Source organism: Peromyscus maniculatus, chromosome 21 (genome assembly GCF_049852395.1).
Source record: "Peromyscus maniculatus bairdii isolate BWxNUB_F1_BW_parent chromosome 21, HU_Pman_BW_mat_3.1, whole genome shotgun sequence".
Classification (NCBI taxonomy): domain Eukaryota; kingdom Metazoa; phylum Chordata; class Mammalia; order Rodentia; family Cricetidae; genus Peromyscus; species Peromyscus maniculatus.
Window position 1 is genome coordinate 20256475 of NC_134872.1, and position 17007 is coordinate 20273481.

Here is a 17007-nt window from a genome sequence, read left to right on the forward strand (position 1 = left end):
CAAGGTCTGGTGGTCAGGAAGTTTCCTCTCCTGGCAGGACTGTGCTCTTGCTACTTTCATGAACCTTCTCTCCAAAGCCCACATGCAGTGTAATAAAGTCTGTCTCTGGGAGACACAAGGAGAACTCCCAGATTCTTGTGAAAACCCTAGTGAGGATCCAGAGAGGAAATGGTAGACGACACAGCCCAGCCATTCTTTTTCGGAACATGAGGTGATGGGTGGACACAGAAGAGCATTGGTGAATGGAGAAACCCAGCGTCTGCCTAGAGCGAGTCCTCTCAAGCCTTTGTCAAAATGATTTCTTCAGACCATTTCAACACCTAGCTGGTGCAATCTATCATAAATGGATGTTAATTCATAAGGTGTAACAATTTGTTTTTAATATTTCATGATAATGTATTAGTGAACTATGCCATTAGTAAAGTATATTGTGAAATCAGGAATTGGGATTATGAATGCAAAGCTGAAGTGCCGTGTTAACTAACCCCTAATTCCCTATTTCATTTTCCAGATAAAGACTAGGCAAAGTGATTAAGTGACTTGTCTGAAGTGGCCTAGCCTAACTAGACCATAGATTAGTTGGTAGTACATAAACCATGTTCCTGCTAGTTCTGTTAAAGTACTGCATGGGGGTGTCAGTGAAAAGGGTAACCAGAGGACCGTTTCATCCCTTCGCTTGCCTCATCCATTCACCAATAACAAAGAGAAAAAAATGAAGACACCAGAAGTCAAAAGTTGATCTCAGGGGGGGAAAAAAAGAAACAAAACTTAAAAGCCCTGCCCCATTTCTTACTCATACAAATCGTGAATCTAGAATTGTTGACACCAATGTGACCTGTCAGAAATACCAACTCTTTCTATGATGGTAAAAACCAAATCTCATTAAAATGGTAATCAGGGGGAAAGGGGAAACATTTCAAAACCACCCATTATATTTACCTTCTTAAAAAATTACATAAACACATAAAAATATTTTTAATCATATCTGGTCACGAAACAGTGATGGTTTTTATTTTTTTTCTATTTAAATGAAATAATACAAGTTCCTCAGAAATACAGTTACCACGAAGATTTCAAATTATGTTAACTACTTAAATATTCTACACTTTGACTCATAAACACACAAGAATAAAAGATACTCCCTGTACATGTGTAGATGTCCTCCAGCCACACAAACAAAAACACCTCCCAACTGCCCTTGTCCCTGCATGCAACTGTGTTATCTATCCTGATGGAAGGAAGGCATTCCCTGCGTTCCCAGTGCTGAGATTTGCAAACACAATGAGGTGCATTTCTGGAGTGACACAGGTAGCAATGGTAATGTGCAGACTATCAACACCAGGGGCTCAACGTCATCACAGCTGCCATGCTCGCTAAAGCTTGTCTAGGATCGCTTACGGGTTCTCTTTCTCTCTTTGGTGTGTACCAAAAATCTATTACAAAGTGGCATGCATGCAAGAATTGTGATGTATGATGAATATTCTTAATTATGAGAGCTGTCCTAATTATGAGATTATTTGTGTTATTATTTCACACACGGCAGCTTCCAGGAATCCCATTTAGAATGCATTAGAGGGAAGCCCAAAAGGAAGGGTGGAGGGGCCCACGGAACTGCACCAACAGAGCCCGAAGCAATCATTCCGATTCAGCCCTTATTGGCAAATCTGTCTGGAAATGCGGGTCAGTTATCCTATGTTCCAACATGAGGCTGTGTGAAAAAAAATGGCTGTCCAAACACCACTTCCTGTCCGTGGTAGACATGCTATACATTGGGAATGTGCAGAGAAATACGATAAAGTGTTATCGCATCACCACAGGCTGGAACACAGCTCTGTCTGCAAAACAGGAAGGTGTGTGAGGGATAATGTCTGTCTTTCGGCACTATAGTATGTCGAAACCACAAAGACAACGTGCGGCCAAAGATAGCTCCATCATAACCACTTTTTTTTTTTTTTTTTATGATTGTCTCCACAGAAGGAGATAAATGAAAAACTGCAAGTACAGGAAGAGGCTTTCAGTGCACGCATAGAGAAATTGAAAAAGGCCTGAGGACTCGGTACGAGTGAAGGGATGCCGAACTTCAGAGAAACAAACAAACCTGGCCGGAATAATAAGACTCTCTGGAGTGCTGTGGCGCCTCCACGCAGCCATGAAAGGAAAGCCCTCTTTCCTGTATCCCGACCGATTAGCCACGCCTTGTCCTGCCTCCCCTGTCCCACACCCACCTCTGAGTTCGACGTGCCAAGGGCAACAACAACACTTGTATGCAAGAGTTTGGAGCGTTCCGTATGAAAATACAAGGACCGTTAGGATGGCTCCGTGTCGTTTTGACTAATAAATACTATTCCTCGTCTATGGGAATGAAACCAGTCTTTGGAAATAGACCAAAAAAAAAAAAAAAAAAATTGTAGAAAAATAGTAAGTTTTACCACTGGGAGCTGGACGGGCTGTCGCATTGGTGAAGCACCGTGAAGAGACGCCAGACCTTACTACAAGGGCAAACTTGCCAACCCAACAGCCACCCTGGCATGAACTGCAGGGTTGTTGTTTTCGTGTTGTTTGTTGTTGTTGGTATTTTCTTATTTAACTCATTTGGTTTTCTTATTTAAACCTTTCCATGTGAAACCAATTTTCTGAAATTATATAACGCAGTCTGAAGCATTTTAATTTATTCTGCACTGTATTTGCTGTTTCTAATCTTGTTACCCTCCCAGGAGAACTCATGACCTATATAAAAAGAAGCAATGTATAAATGATTATTAAAGGCCAACCTATATATAGATTGTAAAAATCTTAAATACAAATCAAACTCAGAGTTCCTAAAATTAACCATTATACTGCATAGGAATGATGGGGGGTGGAGGGACTCACGGGGAAAAAAAAAACCCTCAAGCCTTTAAATAACCTCATGAAAATACAATTTGAAGATGAAAATAGGTACGTGACAACGGTTTGTCCCTAGTTAGAAAGATTAATGAATGGCCACCTAGGCCCTTTCCTATGTTCCTTGACTTAGGAATATTCTAGAATGCGGACACAACATTGCTGAAGGGAGAGGAATCTCTCATGAACTTTTGATTCTGGGTAGCACTTGGTTAGATATGGGTGATGGCCTTACTCTCTCAGTCAGGATCCAAGGAACCATCCAGAATGTGTTCTTCTGGGACAGAGGTAAAGCCTACAGCATGGCGACGTCTCCCAGCTTCAGAGGAATTCTTAAGATTAAGGCATGCTTGCTTCTCATGCAAGAGATATGGGGCTGCCTCCCCTTCCCCAGCTCCTCTTCCTGCAGGAAATGTGAAAGACTGTAGGAGACCACCAGGAGGGCTCTTGGTCTGTATTTCCTTAGCTGTCTTTTGGGAGACAGCAGTGGCTCTGAAGAAACCAAGGACAGGTAATAAAGAAGCTTCTAGAAATGACCAAGCAAAGTTTGGTCCAAATGACCCATCAATGACATAGAGTGGACCTAAAAGAATGCGTCCTTGAGCAAGGATTTCAGGCATCTAAACCCAATCAAGAATAGTGTAATATAGATAGATAGGCACATAGATAGATAGATAGATAGATAGATAGATAGATAGATAGATAATAGAAAGATAGATGGATAGATAGATAGATAGATAGATAAATAGATAGATAGATAATAGATAGAAAGATGGATGGATGGACAGACAAACGGACAGATAGATAGATGATAGACACATGTAATCCTCTTTGTGACCATGAGAGACTGGTAGGTATTATGAGCCTTATTTTATAGTGCTGGATGGAGCCGAATTCATGAACATAATTTAAAGCAAATTACACAATTCAGAATTAATGGATCAGGGACTAGAGAGTTGGCTCAGAAATTAAGAGAACATGCTGCTCCTGAAGGAGACTCCGATTTGGTTCTCAGCACCCATATGATGGCTCATAACTTCCCATAATTCCATTTCCAGAGGACCCAGGACACTCTCCTGGTCTCTATAGGCACTAATCAGACAAATAGTTCAAATACATAGATGCAGGCAAAACACATACAAAAATAAAAAAATAAAATAAATATTTAAAAAAGAATTAGTGGATCACAGCTTTAAATCCAGTTGTACATAATTTATAGAGGATAAAAGTGGAATGTAGAGAAATTTTACAGTAATTTTCCCATCATTGCACATCTGGTAATTGGTAGAATTGGGTTTTGAACCTGGAGTCACATAATCAACGTTGATATACTCAATCTTTGTCTTCATCCATCTCATAGTGAAGATGAACTAAAGTAAAAACTGATGGTTTTTGTCTGTGTATGATCATGGAATACCTACTTACATGACCAGCACATCTAGCATTTAGGAAATTCAAAAGAGGATCATAGGACCAGATGTCTAACTCAGATCCATCTAACCAGTCCTCAGTGGTATATTCAGCTGAGCATGGCCTGTATGACTGGACATTGGCTGGTTTTCCAAAGACAAAATTTGTCTCTGTCTTAACTATTTGTCACAGTGGACACCATGACAAAAATAAGTTTCAAGGAGTTAGGGGCAAACTGAGCAAAGCATCCTGCTGTAGCCTGAGAGGTCAGGAAGGGGTTATCCATGCAAGAGTACCATACAGGTACTTGCAGTGCACCTGGGAGAACCAGTGGTTACTCAATGGAAGGTACAGGAAGATGCACTCCAGGTGCAGGGAGAGGTGGGGAAAAATTTGAGTCTGCTCAGCCTAGGATGCTCTGAGGATGGTTTGGAAGAGGTGATCTTAGAGCTGAGCTAAGAGGAGGAAGAAAAGGAAAAGAAGTCAAACAAATCCATGCTTAGGAATACTTGTTCCAGGCATCAAGGATGCAAGTGAAGGGACCTTTCTCATGCATTGCCAAGTAGAAACTCTGGTCATTCCATATAGTGTTGTTGGTTGGTTTTGCTTTTTTTTGTGGGCGGGGGGTGCCACCCAGCTCCCAAATAAATTACAAATAGGCTTATTTTTAATTATAAATGCCCGGCCTTAGCTTGGCTTGTTTCTTGCCAGCTTTTCTTAACTTAAATTATCCCATCTATCCTTTGCCTCTGGGATTTTTTTCTTTTCTTACTTCTATAAATTTTACTTTTACTCCATATCTGGCTGGGTGTCTAGGTAGCTGGGTGGCTGGCCCCTAGCATCCTCCTCTCCTCTTGTATAATATTAGAGGAACCAGCCTCAATATTATACATCCCAGGGGCTCAGGAGAGAGAACTACTGACGGCGAGGACTATTTTCTGTAAATTGAATCTCAGCACACCGAGTTCTATAGTCCACTTGCTTTAATTCCTCTGGCATAACATCCTTTATACACAGCTTCAGTTCTGTTCTCATGTCTAGCTCCTTTCTTGCCTGATTTCTCTCTATATTTATCTACTGTCCCCTCTATGTTCTATCTTAATTCCTTTGTCTAGTTCTGCCCCTTCTAGGTTCTCATCCATCTTGTTCCTTCCCATAACATCTCCTCTCCTGTCTCCTTCTCTCTCATCTGGCTCTTCCTCATCTTCCATCTCGTTCCTCTAGTACTCTGCTGTAGCCCTTCAATCTACTTCTCTCCCATCTCAGTTTGTTCCTCTCAAGTTCTTACCCATCTAGTTCTTCCATTCTCTTCTCCCTTCTCTGTCCTCTGCTTTACAGTTATATATCTCTCCAAAATCACAATCCTCCCCTCCACCCAGGACACTCAGCCTGAACTTCCTCAGGCAGTGATTGTCCACTATCAGGATCAAATGGAGGGTTGATAAGAATTACAAAGAGGGGCACTAGTTGTTAATTACCATTTGTGACCCAAAGGGGAAGTGACTAATGAATTAACTAAAGGCTAAATATGGGTAATATCTAAGAAGAGGGATCTTACGTGCACAACTATAATCTTAAATGTGTTTGGTAAAGGATGTTAAAAATCTATAAGTTGCTAGGTCAATGGGAGAAAATAAAACTGTCTTCTTTTTTCCTGTGGCTCCTATCTGTCCAAGCTGTCTGCCGTTTTTCTGCAGGGTGGGGGAAAGTGTGCTCAGTCTCTAGGCAACCTGTGTACAGCTAGATGCCCCTGGTGATAGTTAAAGGGAGATCTGGAACTGGAGGTAAGATTTGGGAAAGGAGGAAGTTAAGTTTAATTAGCACATCCACCAGGCCTTCTCAAACAGGTAGCCTGGATGCTTAAGTCTGTTCTTAGAGAGTACAGAGGTATCTCTGATAAGGTACTTTCCTCCACCCGGTGATGGACCTGGCCGGATGCTACCAATAATGATAATTACAGGGAGGCTTGAACTGGGAGTTCTGGCTGAGCATAGCTGTTAGCACAGAAGTTTATCTAAATATTCCTAGAAGTGGTTAGGTAAGTAGTTAGAGGTCTATAAAGTTAGTAAGGCTGTAAGAAAGAAGGGGTCTGAGCTAAATTGTGTAAAGCTATTATTTAATGTCTACCTGACCTAGGCGGTGTCCCCTTGTGGAATTTACCTTAAGTCAGGAGACTCGCCTGTGGGTTGTTATCACTGTTAATCCTCGGAAATTGGGTGACCACCTGGGTGATGTCTCCTTTAGTCCTTGAAAGTGGCTAGGGGAGATATCTGATTGCAGAGAAAGCCTTTCCTGAGTCTGTTCTCCAAATGCCTGGAATGTGTATGTCTAGAGAGTGATCAGTCCACATTGTTAGCCCTTCTTAGGGAAAAATCAATTGGGAAAACTATGAAGGCACACATGATTTTCATAACAGAATACAGCTGATATATAACAAGCCAAGTAACACCAAAAACTCCTTGGGATTTGGCTTCCTCTGGAGGAATTCCCTGATTCCTCCAGGTAGTGACTTTGCCATAACCAGCTGAGTTCTTATGATATTCCTGCGGCCCGCAGCACTCTGCTTGTTTTCTTTCTCTTTCTTCTTTTTCTCCCATATTCCTCCTCCTATTTATTCACTCTGCTTGACAGCCCCACCTATCCTTTCTCCTGCTCTTTATTAGACCATCAGGTGTTTTAGACAGGCAAAGTAACACAGCTTCACAGAGATAAACAAATGCAGCATAAAAGAATGCAACACATCTTTGCATCATTAAACAAATGTTCCAGAACATAAACAAAGGTAACACACCTTAAAATAATATTCTATAACAATGCAGCTCTGAGGGAAAGAGGTATTTACAGGGTCATGTCCCTGAGAAAATAACTGTGATGGTTTTCAATCTCAAACCCTAGCCCTCTTAATTCAGTGCTTTTTCTAGTACATCTAGTCAGCATGGTGACCCTACTTTAAAAAAAATCCAAATGTGTAGCCACAAATTTTATAACCCAGGAAGTGAACTCAGTCCCTCTGCTTATAAAATCTTTGAGGAAATTTCCCATGTAGAAGAATTACACATAAATTAAGTAGCCATGCTACTCGAAAGATGGAGCCATATTGGTCCCATCTGTGTGAGGAAGAACAGAGTGACTTGCTTCTAGAGAATAAGATGTGGGAAAGGAATAGGTAGGAATCAGACCCTCACAGTAGACATCCCTAATCAATACTGTCTCCACTGGGTAGTCCAATCCATTATAGTCGTCACAAATCATGAAAATAGTTTTCCACCTCCATCATCTCCCTCTCCAAGTAAGGGGAAATATCATGAGAAAATACTAAGAAAATCCCAGTGTGGAGAACTGCTATGCCTCAATGATGCTGCCCAATGCTCTCAAGGGTGATCAGAAATGGGGGGATGAGAAAATATCACCTCCAAAAGGAATCTGAGGAGACATGATGGCCTACCGTACTTTAGTAGCTGGATAGGATTATAGAACACAGAGGAACTGCAAAAGCTATGAATAAATAATGGATTTGCACAAAAATCTTTCAATGCCAGTTAATTAATTTAGCCAAATGCATTATACTAATGCAAGGCTAGTGACAATACTAATAATTAGTAGTAACTGGGAGGGAGGGATGGGGGAGACCATGTGAGTCTGTGACACCTGCCCAGTTTGTCTACAACCCTAAAATGGTTCTACAAAAATAAGATCTATTAATTAATTTAAAAGGGAATATTGAACAGAATAAAACAAAGTAATTAAGAAGAAAAATGATCCAGACCACATTTTGTCATTAATGAAATGACTCTGCCTTCTAAATGGCACAAGAAAAAAAATCAAATATGCTCCTCTTGCAAGCTAAAGAGTAAATGCCCATGAGGGGGCCAAGCTTTGGGTGGTGGGTGGAGGTTTCCCCTGGATCTCTCCACACCCTTCTCAGTTCTGTGGAAGAGCTCAAAACTTTCTGGAAATACACTCACTTTATAAATAGAGAGTATAGTGTGTTATTTTAGAACTGAAGTCTCAGGGCTGGAGAAATGGCACAGTAGTTAAGAGCATTTAACACTTTTGCCAAGGACCCAAGCTTGGTTTCCAGCACCCACATCAGGCAGCTCACAACCCACCTGTAATTCTACTTCCGGGAGATCTGATGCCCCCTTCTGGCCTCTGCAGGCTCCTGCACACACTTGGTGTACATAAACACATACAGGCACACACAAATACTCCTATGTAAAAATAATGAGTATTAAAACACACTGAAATTTCTACAGATAGCATCTTATTATAGCCAATCAGCTGATCTTGAATGACTATCCTTTCATCAAGTGGTCCCAGTCTCCCAGCTGCTCCTGGTGACAGCAATGACCTCCTTTCCTTGTCTTTTCTGGTGTCATAATTTGTGCTGTTATTTTTCCTTAACTCCCCTCAGTCCCCTTTATAGCTGTAATTAGACCTTAGGGTTAGGATAAAGTAAATAGGTCACAGAAAATTTACAGTAGTGAAGATTCATGAAGAGGAAGAGTTCTCACCCTATTTGTCAGACTCAGAGCTCCTTCTATCTGCTAAGGAAGCAGAACTGGCTACAATGAGTCCATAGATGTGGTCCACAGAGCCACAAGAAGGAGCATGAGTTTGCAGGGAGGTAAGTCCTTGTGGAGGCTGATCTTGATTCTTGACCATCAACTCAGCAAGATCTGTGATTCACTCAGACATACCTCTAGGCAGATCTAGGAAGGCATTTTCAGGAAGCATTTACTGATGGGAAAGACCCTCCCCACAGTCAATAGCATCCTTCAACAGACAACTCAGATATAACGAGGTCCAAAGAAAAATGGTGTACTCATCACCTTTCTGCCTTGGCCCTTGCTGTTGAGTGTGTCCCTCCCTCCTGCTGCTGTTGCTGCTACTGCTGCTGCTGCTGATGCTGATGCTACTGCTGCTGATGCTGATGATGACAACAATGATGCAATCTGTCAGTGACATCAGTTTCCAGCCTCTTGGCATTTCAGTGTAATAGAGACTGAAGACCTGAGACTCTCCAAGAATCTTCCAGGCATTGAGCACCAGATTGGAACTGCTAAGGAAGCCAGCTTTTTTCCCCTGAGCAGCTGAATGAGTATCTCAGGCTCTCCATTGCACAGACCACTGGCCTACCAGGCCCTCTCAGCTGTAAATCATTCAATGGAATCCCTTCACACACACAGACACACACACAGACACACACACACACACAGACACACACACACACACACACACACACACACACTTTCCATTTTGTTCTTCTAGAAACCCAGACCAAAATAGTCCCAAATGTCGCCCTGCCATGATGAAGAAACCAAGGTCCAGAAAAGCAAAACTGCTATGCACACCATGCAGAGTAGTGTGGTTGTTCCTAGAGATACCTACCTGTGGGTTGTTGTTGCCTCTGTCTAACCTGCCTGAACTGGCTCAGTGTACCCATCTCTGTGTATACTTCCACAGTGTGTCTCCTACTGATCACTGTCAGTGAGGTGTGACAACTGACCAGCTCATTAACGAGAGGCATGCACATCCTTGTATTGAGTGATTTAACTGCCTCTTCACTCATGAAGCCTGAGCTTCTCTCCCAAGATGGCAGTCTATGACATAATCGGCAGTCTCACAAGTATGACTGGTTTTACATCTGGGATTTTCTGACTGGGACCCACCTTCTACCCCATTCTCCTACAAGCAAGGCTAGCACGTTGTGTGATATTTTGTTTGTATTCTGACGAATAAAGCTTGCTTGGAGTCAGAGGGCAGAGCTAGCCTCTAGCTAACCATAGAGGTTTAGGGGACTGTAGAGAAAGGAACAGGAAGTGGCACAGTGTGGCAGAGACAGGATCTTGGCCCTTTTGATTGGAATGGAAAGGTAGGAAAAGACTGGCTGCTCTGCTGCTTTTCTGATTTTTTTGGGTTTTTAACCCTGATGTCTGACTCCTGGTTTTTATTGAAAGGATTAATTAGATTTATGTTTCATCTGGCACTCCAGGTTGGATGCCATATGTAAATGGATGTTTCCTGTCCTGACCGCCGAGTCCCAAATAAACACACAGAAGCTTATATGAATTATAAATGCTAGGCCAATAGCTCAGGCTGATTACTTACTAGCTCTTACATTTTAAGTTAACCCATATTCCTTATTTACGTTCTGCCATGTGGTGGTAGGTTTATTAGCATGGCACATTCAGCTCCTGCTCCCTCTGCATCTGGCTGGCACCTCCTGACTCTGCCCTTCTCCTCATCATCCTTACTTTGGTCACACCACCTGTATTTGCTGCCTGGATACTGGCCAATCAGTGTTTTATTAAACCAATTCGATTGACAAAATCTTTATGGTGTACAAGAGGATTATTCCACAGCACCAGTAAGTTTATCAATGTTATAGTTGAGTGAGAGTTTCTCTAGTATAACAAAAATACAACTAAGATCCTAAATTACCCATTTTGCAGACATTCTTTCCCTCTGGAGAAGGACATTTCTTCAGTTAATTCACTAAAAATTATGTATTAAAGAGCTACTCTGGGACTCTGAGCAAGGCTTTTACTAAAGTAAGCATGGATATATTGGCTGCCACGGATATTAATTTTATCCAGCACAGAAGAATGGCACACACTTCTGGAGCATCATTCTTCCTTGCAAGTCAGCAGCTGAGGCTTAAAGGAAAGGGCAGCGTGTCCAGAGCTGGAAACAGAATTTCTGTTTCTTCCCTCAAACATACCCAATAACCAGTTGCCACCTGTTGTTGTGAAGCCACAGAGAGTATTTCTAGAGTTGAAATGTAATCTCAAAATGGCATAAACATCAACCCATAGATGCCATATTACATAACCAGAAGAAAGAAACTCAAATACAGGAACCTCCAGGGGTACCCCTGGCAACACCAACTGCCTCTGCTTTGGTGCACACAGCTCAGCATCCTGGTGTTTATCATCAGGGCTGTTCCCTTGTAATTCAAGGATGGCAATAACATCCTTGTATACTCAAATGATTTCTTTGGCCTCTCTCCTTAATATAATTTTTTATTTTGAAATAATTACAATCATATGTAATTATAAAATAGTACAATTGCCTAATTATATCTTATGAGAAAACAGTAAAAAGTTAAAACTGTAATATTAATATAGAATGCATTTTATACATGTAAAAAATGCTAAAGAGAAAATTTAATAGTCAACAAAATGGAAATGAAAAAATTACCCCAACTATATCTCTTATTTTATTTGTGTGTGTGTGTGTGTGTGTGTGTGTGTGTGTGTGTGTGAGTGTATTCACAAGTGTGTCACCGGGGTGTGGGGGTGCTGAGGATCCAGAAAAGGACACTGGATCCCCTAGTATTGGAGTTACAGGTGGCTGTGAACCTGGCCTAAGTGCTGGGAGCCAGACTCTGGTCCTCTAGACGAACAGTGCATCCTATTAAGTGCTGAGCCATTTCTCCAGCCCCTTGTGCATCTTTTTAAGAACAAAAATAACATTTCCCAGAGCCTCCTGTACCCCATTAGCCAGAAGCATGTCATATGAGCATCATGGAGAAGTGCCATAGAAAAGCATGCCACAAAGAATATCTCAAAATGGCTTAAATTTTGAACAGCGGGTGTATTCTAGTAGAGACTGGGATAAGGGCTGTGGCATGAGTTAACTGTATGATCATGTTTAGTGCCTGCTTCTAGTACACCTTATGCTCTAACTCAGTGGTTCTCAGCCTTCCTAGTGATGTGACCCTTAAAATAGGTCCTCATGTTGTGGTGACCCCCCCCAAATATAAAATTATTTCCATTACTTCTTCCTAACTGTAATTTTGTTGCTGTTATCAACTGTCATGTAAGTTTCTAATATGCAGGATATCTGATATGTGATCCCCGAGAAAGGTTCGCTCAACCGCTCTGTAGGGGGTTCGATCTACAGGTTGAGAACCACAGCTCTAGAAGACTGGGCACTGTTCCCATCTTGCTCGATGCCCTATCTCCAGGGTGAGCACAGTGCCTGGCGCAGAGCTGGTACTTCATGAATATTTTGTAGAAGCAGCAGCAGATGGTAGACAGACTCGCTGGCTGGTTGTCTATTCCCAGCACCACTATTTTGCTTTTTCTTACGACTGCAATAAGACAACATGTAGAGATTAGAACTGTAATTAACCCACAGCTGAAATCATTATTATGTGTAAATAATAAGATTACTTAACTGAAAACCCGTGAGGAAAACTACTCTAACAACATCAGAAGACATAGGATGATGCCATAAATATTTTACATTTTTATATAAATTAATAATGGTGAGGAACACAGTAGGGTAGAAAAAATCCCTTACAAATGATATTCCGAGGTGGCAGCAAGAAAAATAACCTGTCTGAAGGAAAGTATAACAACGTTCTTCAGAGGGACGCTCTGCGAAGCACGATGTTTAAATATAGCAGAGAGGCCAAGTTTTAAATGCAGTTGCATGGAAAAGTCTCGGGCAGTGTTTTTGTCTCTGCTGATGCTGGTGTGAGGTGGGTGTGAAGGATGAAGCAGTGGAGGGAGAGATGAGAATGCTCACCAGCCACAAGGGGCAGGGTTTTGTTTCAGTACGGAGAACATTATCAAACTCAAATTCTTAGAAGCGTATCGCACAGAAATGGGAACCAAGTTACCATGTCACAGCGGAGGGCTTCGAAATGGCCAAGGCTTAAGGATTTATTTTGTGATAGAGTTTATTTGGGAAGACAAGTCTATAATTTTGGAGCCATTCCATGGAGAGATTTGACCTAACGTGTCAGCCTATTAGCAAACACGGAACTTAATCCATCTAATGACAGTTAACGACAACTCGATGGGAATGTATCCCATAGGGAATGATATTAGAACACTTTATTTATCTGGGGGGGAAATGTTTACATTTGTGTTACATGTGTGAAAATTTACAGAATATATAAAACTACAAAATAGCCATAAGAAAATCCAAGTGCCTCTGTAACAAAACTAGTGCAATAATACCACAAAGAACAAGAAAAAAGATCATTTCTTAAGATTTGTTTTATTTTATTAATTGTGTGTTTGTGTGTGTGTGTGTGTGTGTACATATGTGTAGGTACCCAAGGAGGCCAGAAGAGGGTGTCAGTTTCCCTAGAACTAAAGCTACAGGTCATTGTGAACTCCAGGACATGGGTGCTAGAAACCATCCAACTCCAGCCCTCTGTGCTCTTAACTGCTGAGCCATGCCTGCTGGGAACAGAACCCAGGTATTCTGGAAGCGCAGGAAGTTCTCGTGACTCCCAACCCATCTCTCCAGCCACCATGGCTCTGGAGGTTAAGAGCAACAGGTCCCAAATTTGATGGTTACCAGCACCCATATCAGGCAGCTCACAGTTGCCTGTAACTGTAGCTCCACCGGATCTGACGTCCTCTACTGGCCTCCATGGGCTTCTGCATGTGTGTCATGCACATAAATTCACAGAGCCTTAAGCACACACTCAAAAATAAAAATAAATAAATATACCTTTAACTTCTGAGACATCTCTCCAGCCACTGAAAAGAAACTTCAATGTCTGCATGGAAGACTTTTAAATGTTTCCATGGAAAAGGATGAAAATTCACTGTAAACATAAAAGAAGAAGACTGAAGGAGATACTTCCAGCATGAAAATGAATGATTTTAGGTCTCTTGCTACAGCCAAGTGAGTGGGAGCACCTGGAGGGTGAGCTCAGAACGAGACTACACAGGTTGTAAGAAAATGGAGGACAAGCTGGGGACATGAGGGAAATCACCAGGTTCCATAAGGCCAAGCTGAAGAAATCCAAAGTGCGGGAGAAGAACCTGCCAGCCAAAGAGACCACTGGACAGGAAAAGAGGAGTGAAATTCCCTAGAAGCCTAGACTGGAGGATTTCCCCAGCCCACCCCATCCTGTTATCTCAGAGACCCCCTCCTGATGTGGAGGAAGAGCCACCTACAAGATGGACTCACAAGCTGCACTGTGAACCTGGGCACTCCACGCTGATGCCACTGGCCCGAGGGTCTCTGAAGGGGGACCTGCCCCAACACTAATCAGACTGCTGAATTTCACCAGTTTGCCTTGGGATATTATAGAAAATTATTTGTGTGATTGATGATAATAAAACACACCTTGTGGCAAAATAATAATAAATAATAATAATAATAATAATAATGTTTTTAATATAGAAACAACTCTTTCAAAACAACACACAAGATGTCAATAACTCAACAGAAAGTTGCTAAGGATATGAATAAATAATTCACAAATTAGTAAGTCCAAATTATCAACAACAGCATGGTATTTCATTTTAACAATTTTTTAATCTACATTGCACTGCAATTTAAATCTCTTAAAAATGCAAAGAAATCCTTAAAAAAAAGAGAAGCAGAGATAAAAATTAGGTGTCCACTGCCCCCCAGGAACTAAGACTGTCTCAGACATGGAAGAACTATGTCTTTCCCATTTAACCCCTCTGTGTTAAAAGAGTGTTTTAAATTTCAGGCGAGATGTCAGGGCTCATTTTTGGTAAATTGCAATATGCCACTCATTCTTTCTGCCAGCCCACATTCCTCTTTTCCAACATGGCATGTGTGACTTTCACACCACTGATAATTTCCATGTCATAAATATCCATCCGGATGAGCATAAATGAAGTGGATGATGGGACAATTGCTGAGCAAAAATATGCAGCGGTCTAGATCTGGGTCCCATCCATGCTTTCTCTACATACATAGCAACTGCATGGCAGTTGTTTCTAGCAAAGCCTGTGAAGCCTGCACCCCACCCCTTTTGAAAGCACAAGGTGGAGGCAATTAAATTGGTGTGTGTGTGTGTGTGTGTGTGTGTTCCTTCATGCGTGCATACTCACATGGAGGCCAGTGTTGTTCTTCAGGCACCATGTACCTTTTCTCTTGTGGGGACAGAGTCTCTCACTGGCCTGGAACTTTCCAAGTAGGCAAAGTTGGGTGAGTTCCAGGCACCTGCCTCCCACCGTGGGGATTACAAGTGTAAGCCACCACAGGTGACTTTTTATACCATGAGTTCTAAGAGTCACACTCAGGGCTTGTGCTTGCGAGGGAAGCATTTTACCAATTGATCTCTCTCTCTAGTACCCTAAATTGGCATTTTAAACAAGAATCCAAATTAATAGTTAGGTGGTTTACTGTTTTAAAACCAGTGTCATGGCAGACCACTAAATCTTTCTGTAAAAATCACACACTCTAGAGGGAAAAAATATGGGCACAGAATAGCAGCTCCACTGTACATACAAGTGACCACCCACCTCCACTCCCAGAGCTCTGTTCTCAGATCCTCGTTACATATGAGGTGATATCTCTTTAGGTTGCTCTCCCAATTTCCTGAATCAAATTATACTCATCAAAGCTTCCAGTCTTCAAAAGAGCTTTCAGAAAGCACATAAATTTGGTCCCTAGTCTGATGATTCAGGCACTTAATCACACCATAAAGTTAATGGAATCCAATTTGAATGTAGACACCTCAACAACCACACTGCATCGAATTCACAGCCTCCATAAAATATGGGTTTCCAAATGAATCACCAGGCTAATGGGAAATTCAAAGCAGGATGCTCTTCTCTCATTGGTCACTGTCCAGATCTCCAGCTGCCAGGAAAGGACCAGAGCTGTCAACGCAAAGGCCGTAGCCCCGGCAACCGCCACATCACCGGGAACTTTCCAGCATTTGAGAAGCTAGAAGTTACAATGCACACTTTCAGATGTCCTCTAGACTGTTGGGATACCCTGTGGCTTATGGCAGTCATGGCTCCTCAAGCGTCAGACTCTGCCTGTCAATCCCCAAGCCCCACATATAACAGTTGACAACATGGGCTTTCTCCGTGCATCAGACTCAACCCAACTGCTCCAAGGCAAGTTCCTCCAGTGGTACCTGGACTCTCGTGTGTGAGGAAGGAGCTAGCAAGATCCCCAAGAATTCAGTAGTTAAGTACCAGAAAAGAAATGTGACATTGTCTTAGTCCTGCAAGTATCCAGTTGTGCTGTTCATGCTGTCTGGCCTCCCCTCCTCTGTGACAACATCTGGATTGTAGGTGCTGTGCTTTCAATCCAGATGTTCTATGTGGTGGGGATGGAATGCTGAACTGAAGCTGGGTAAGTCTGCGTGTGGGAGGGAGCTGTGTAGGTGGGCTCCCTTAGGGAAGTTTCCTCGAGGTCCTTCTGCCTCAGATGGTGGCAGCTTTTCCTAAAAGGACATTAGACCCTGAAGAACTTCTTAGATGGACCAACCTCCATGTTCTTCAACAGTTGTGGTCATTTCTAAGATAAGTGGAAAGTAGACAAAATCCTTCCTTAATTTCTTTTTCTCCTTAAAGACAGTAGCTGAAATCCAACCATCCTTAAATTTCCCTCAAATAGTGGCCATGCGTACAAAAGGAGACCAGGCCCTCAAAGTGTCTGGACCACTTTCAGGTTAATGTGCTGAGCTGCAGATTTAATCCACTGAAGTGGTTTGATGCAAATGCTCCTTCTCCAATTCCCTTTGTACAGACCCTTAATGCATAATGTCTAGCCTTGGAAAATGCATTAATCTACATTTGGAGATGTTTGGAGTTGGTTTTTGTTGTTGTTGTTTTTGCTTTGTTAAGTAAGCAAAAATGAACAGGGGCTCTCTCTCTCCCTTCCTCTCTCTCTGAGTGTGTGTGTGTGTGTGTGTGTGTGTGTGTGTGTGTGTGTGTATTTTAACCCTTCTTGTTCTCAAGTAAATCA

General features: G+C 42.0%; 1 protein-coding gene across 4 annotated transcripts in view; it reads left to right on the forward strand.

The window, feature by feature from the left end:
• Cabcoco1 (ciliary associated calcium binding coiled-coil 1) overlaps positions 1 to 5953 on the forward strand; it is a 134090-nt gene extending 128137 nt beyond the window's left edge. For all 4 annotated transcript variants that reach the window (XM_076557049.1, XM_076557050.1, XM_076557048.1 and 1 more), the window contains one exon: positions 1975 to 5953. In XM_076557049.1, coding sequence (XP_076413164.1) covers positions 1975 to 2049 — 75 coding nt within the window. In that variant the 3' untranslated portion in view covers positions 2050 to 5953. The remainder of the gene's footprint in view (positions 1 to 1974) is intronic.
• The last annotated feature ends 11054 nt before the right edge of the window (positions 5954 to 17007 follow it).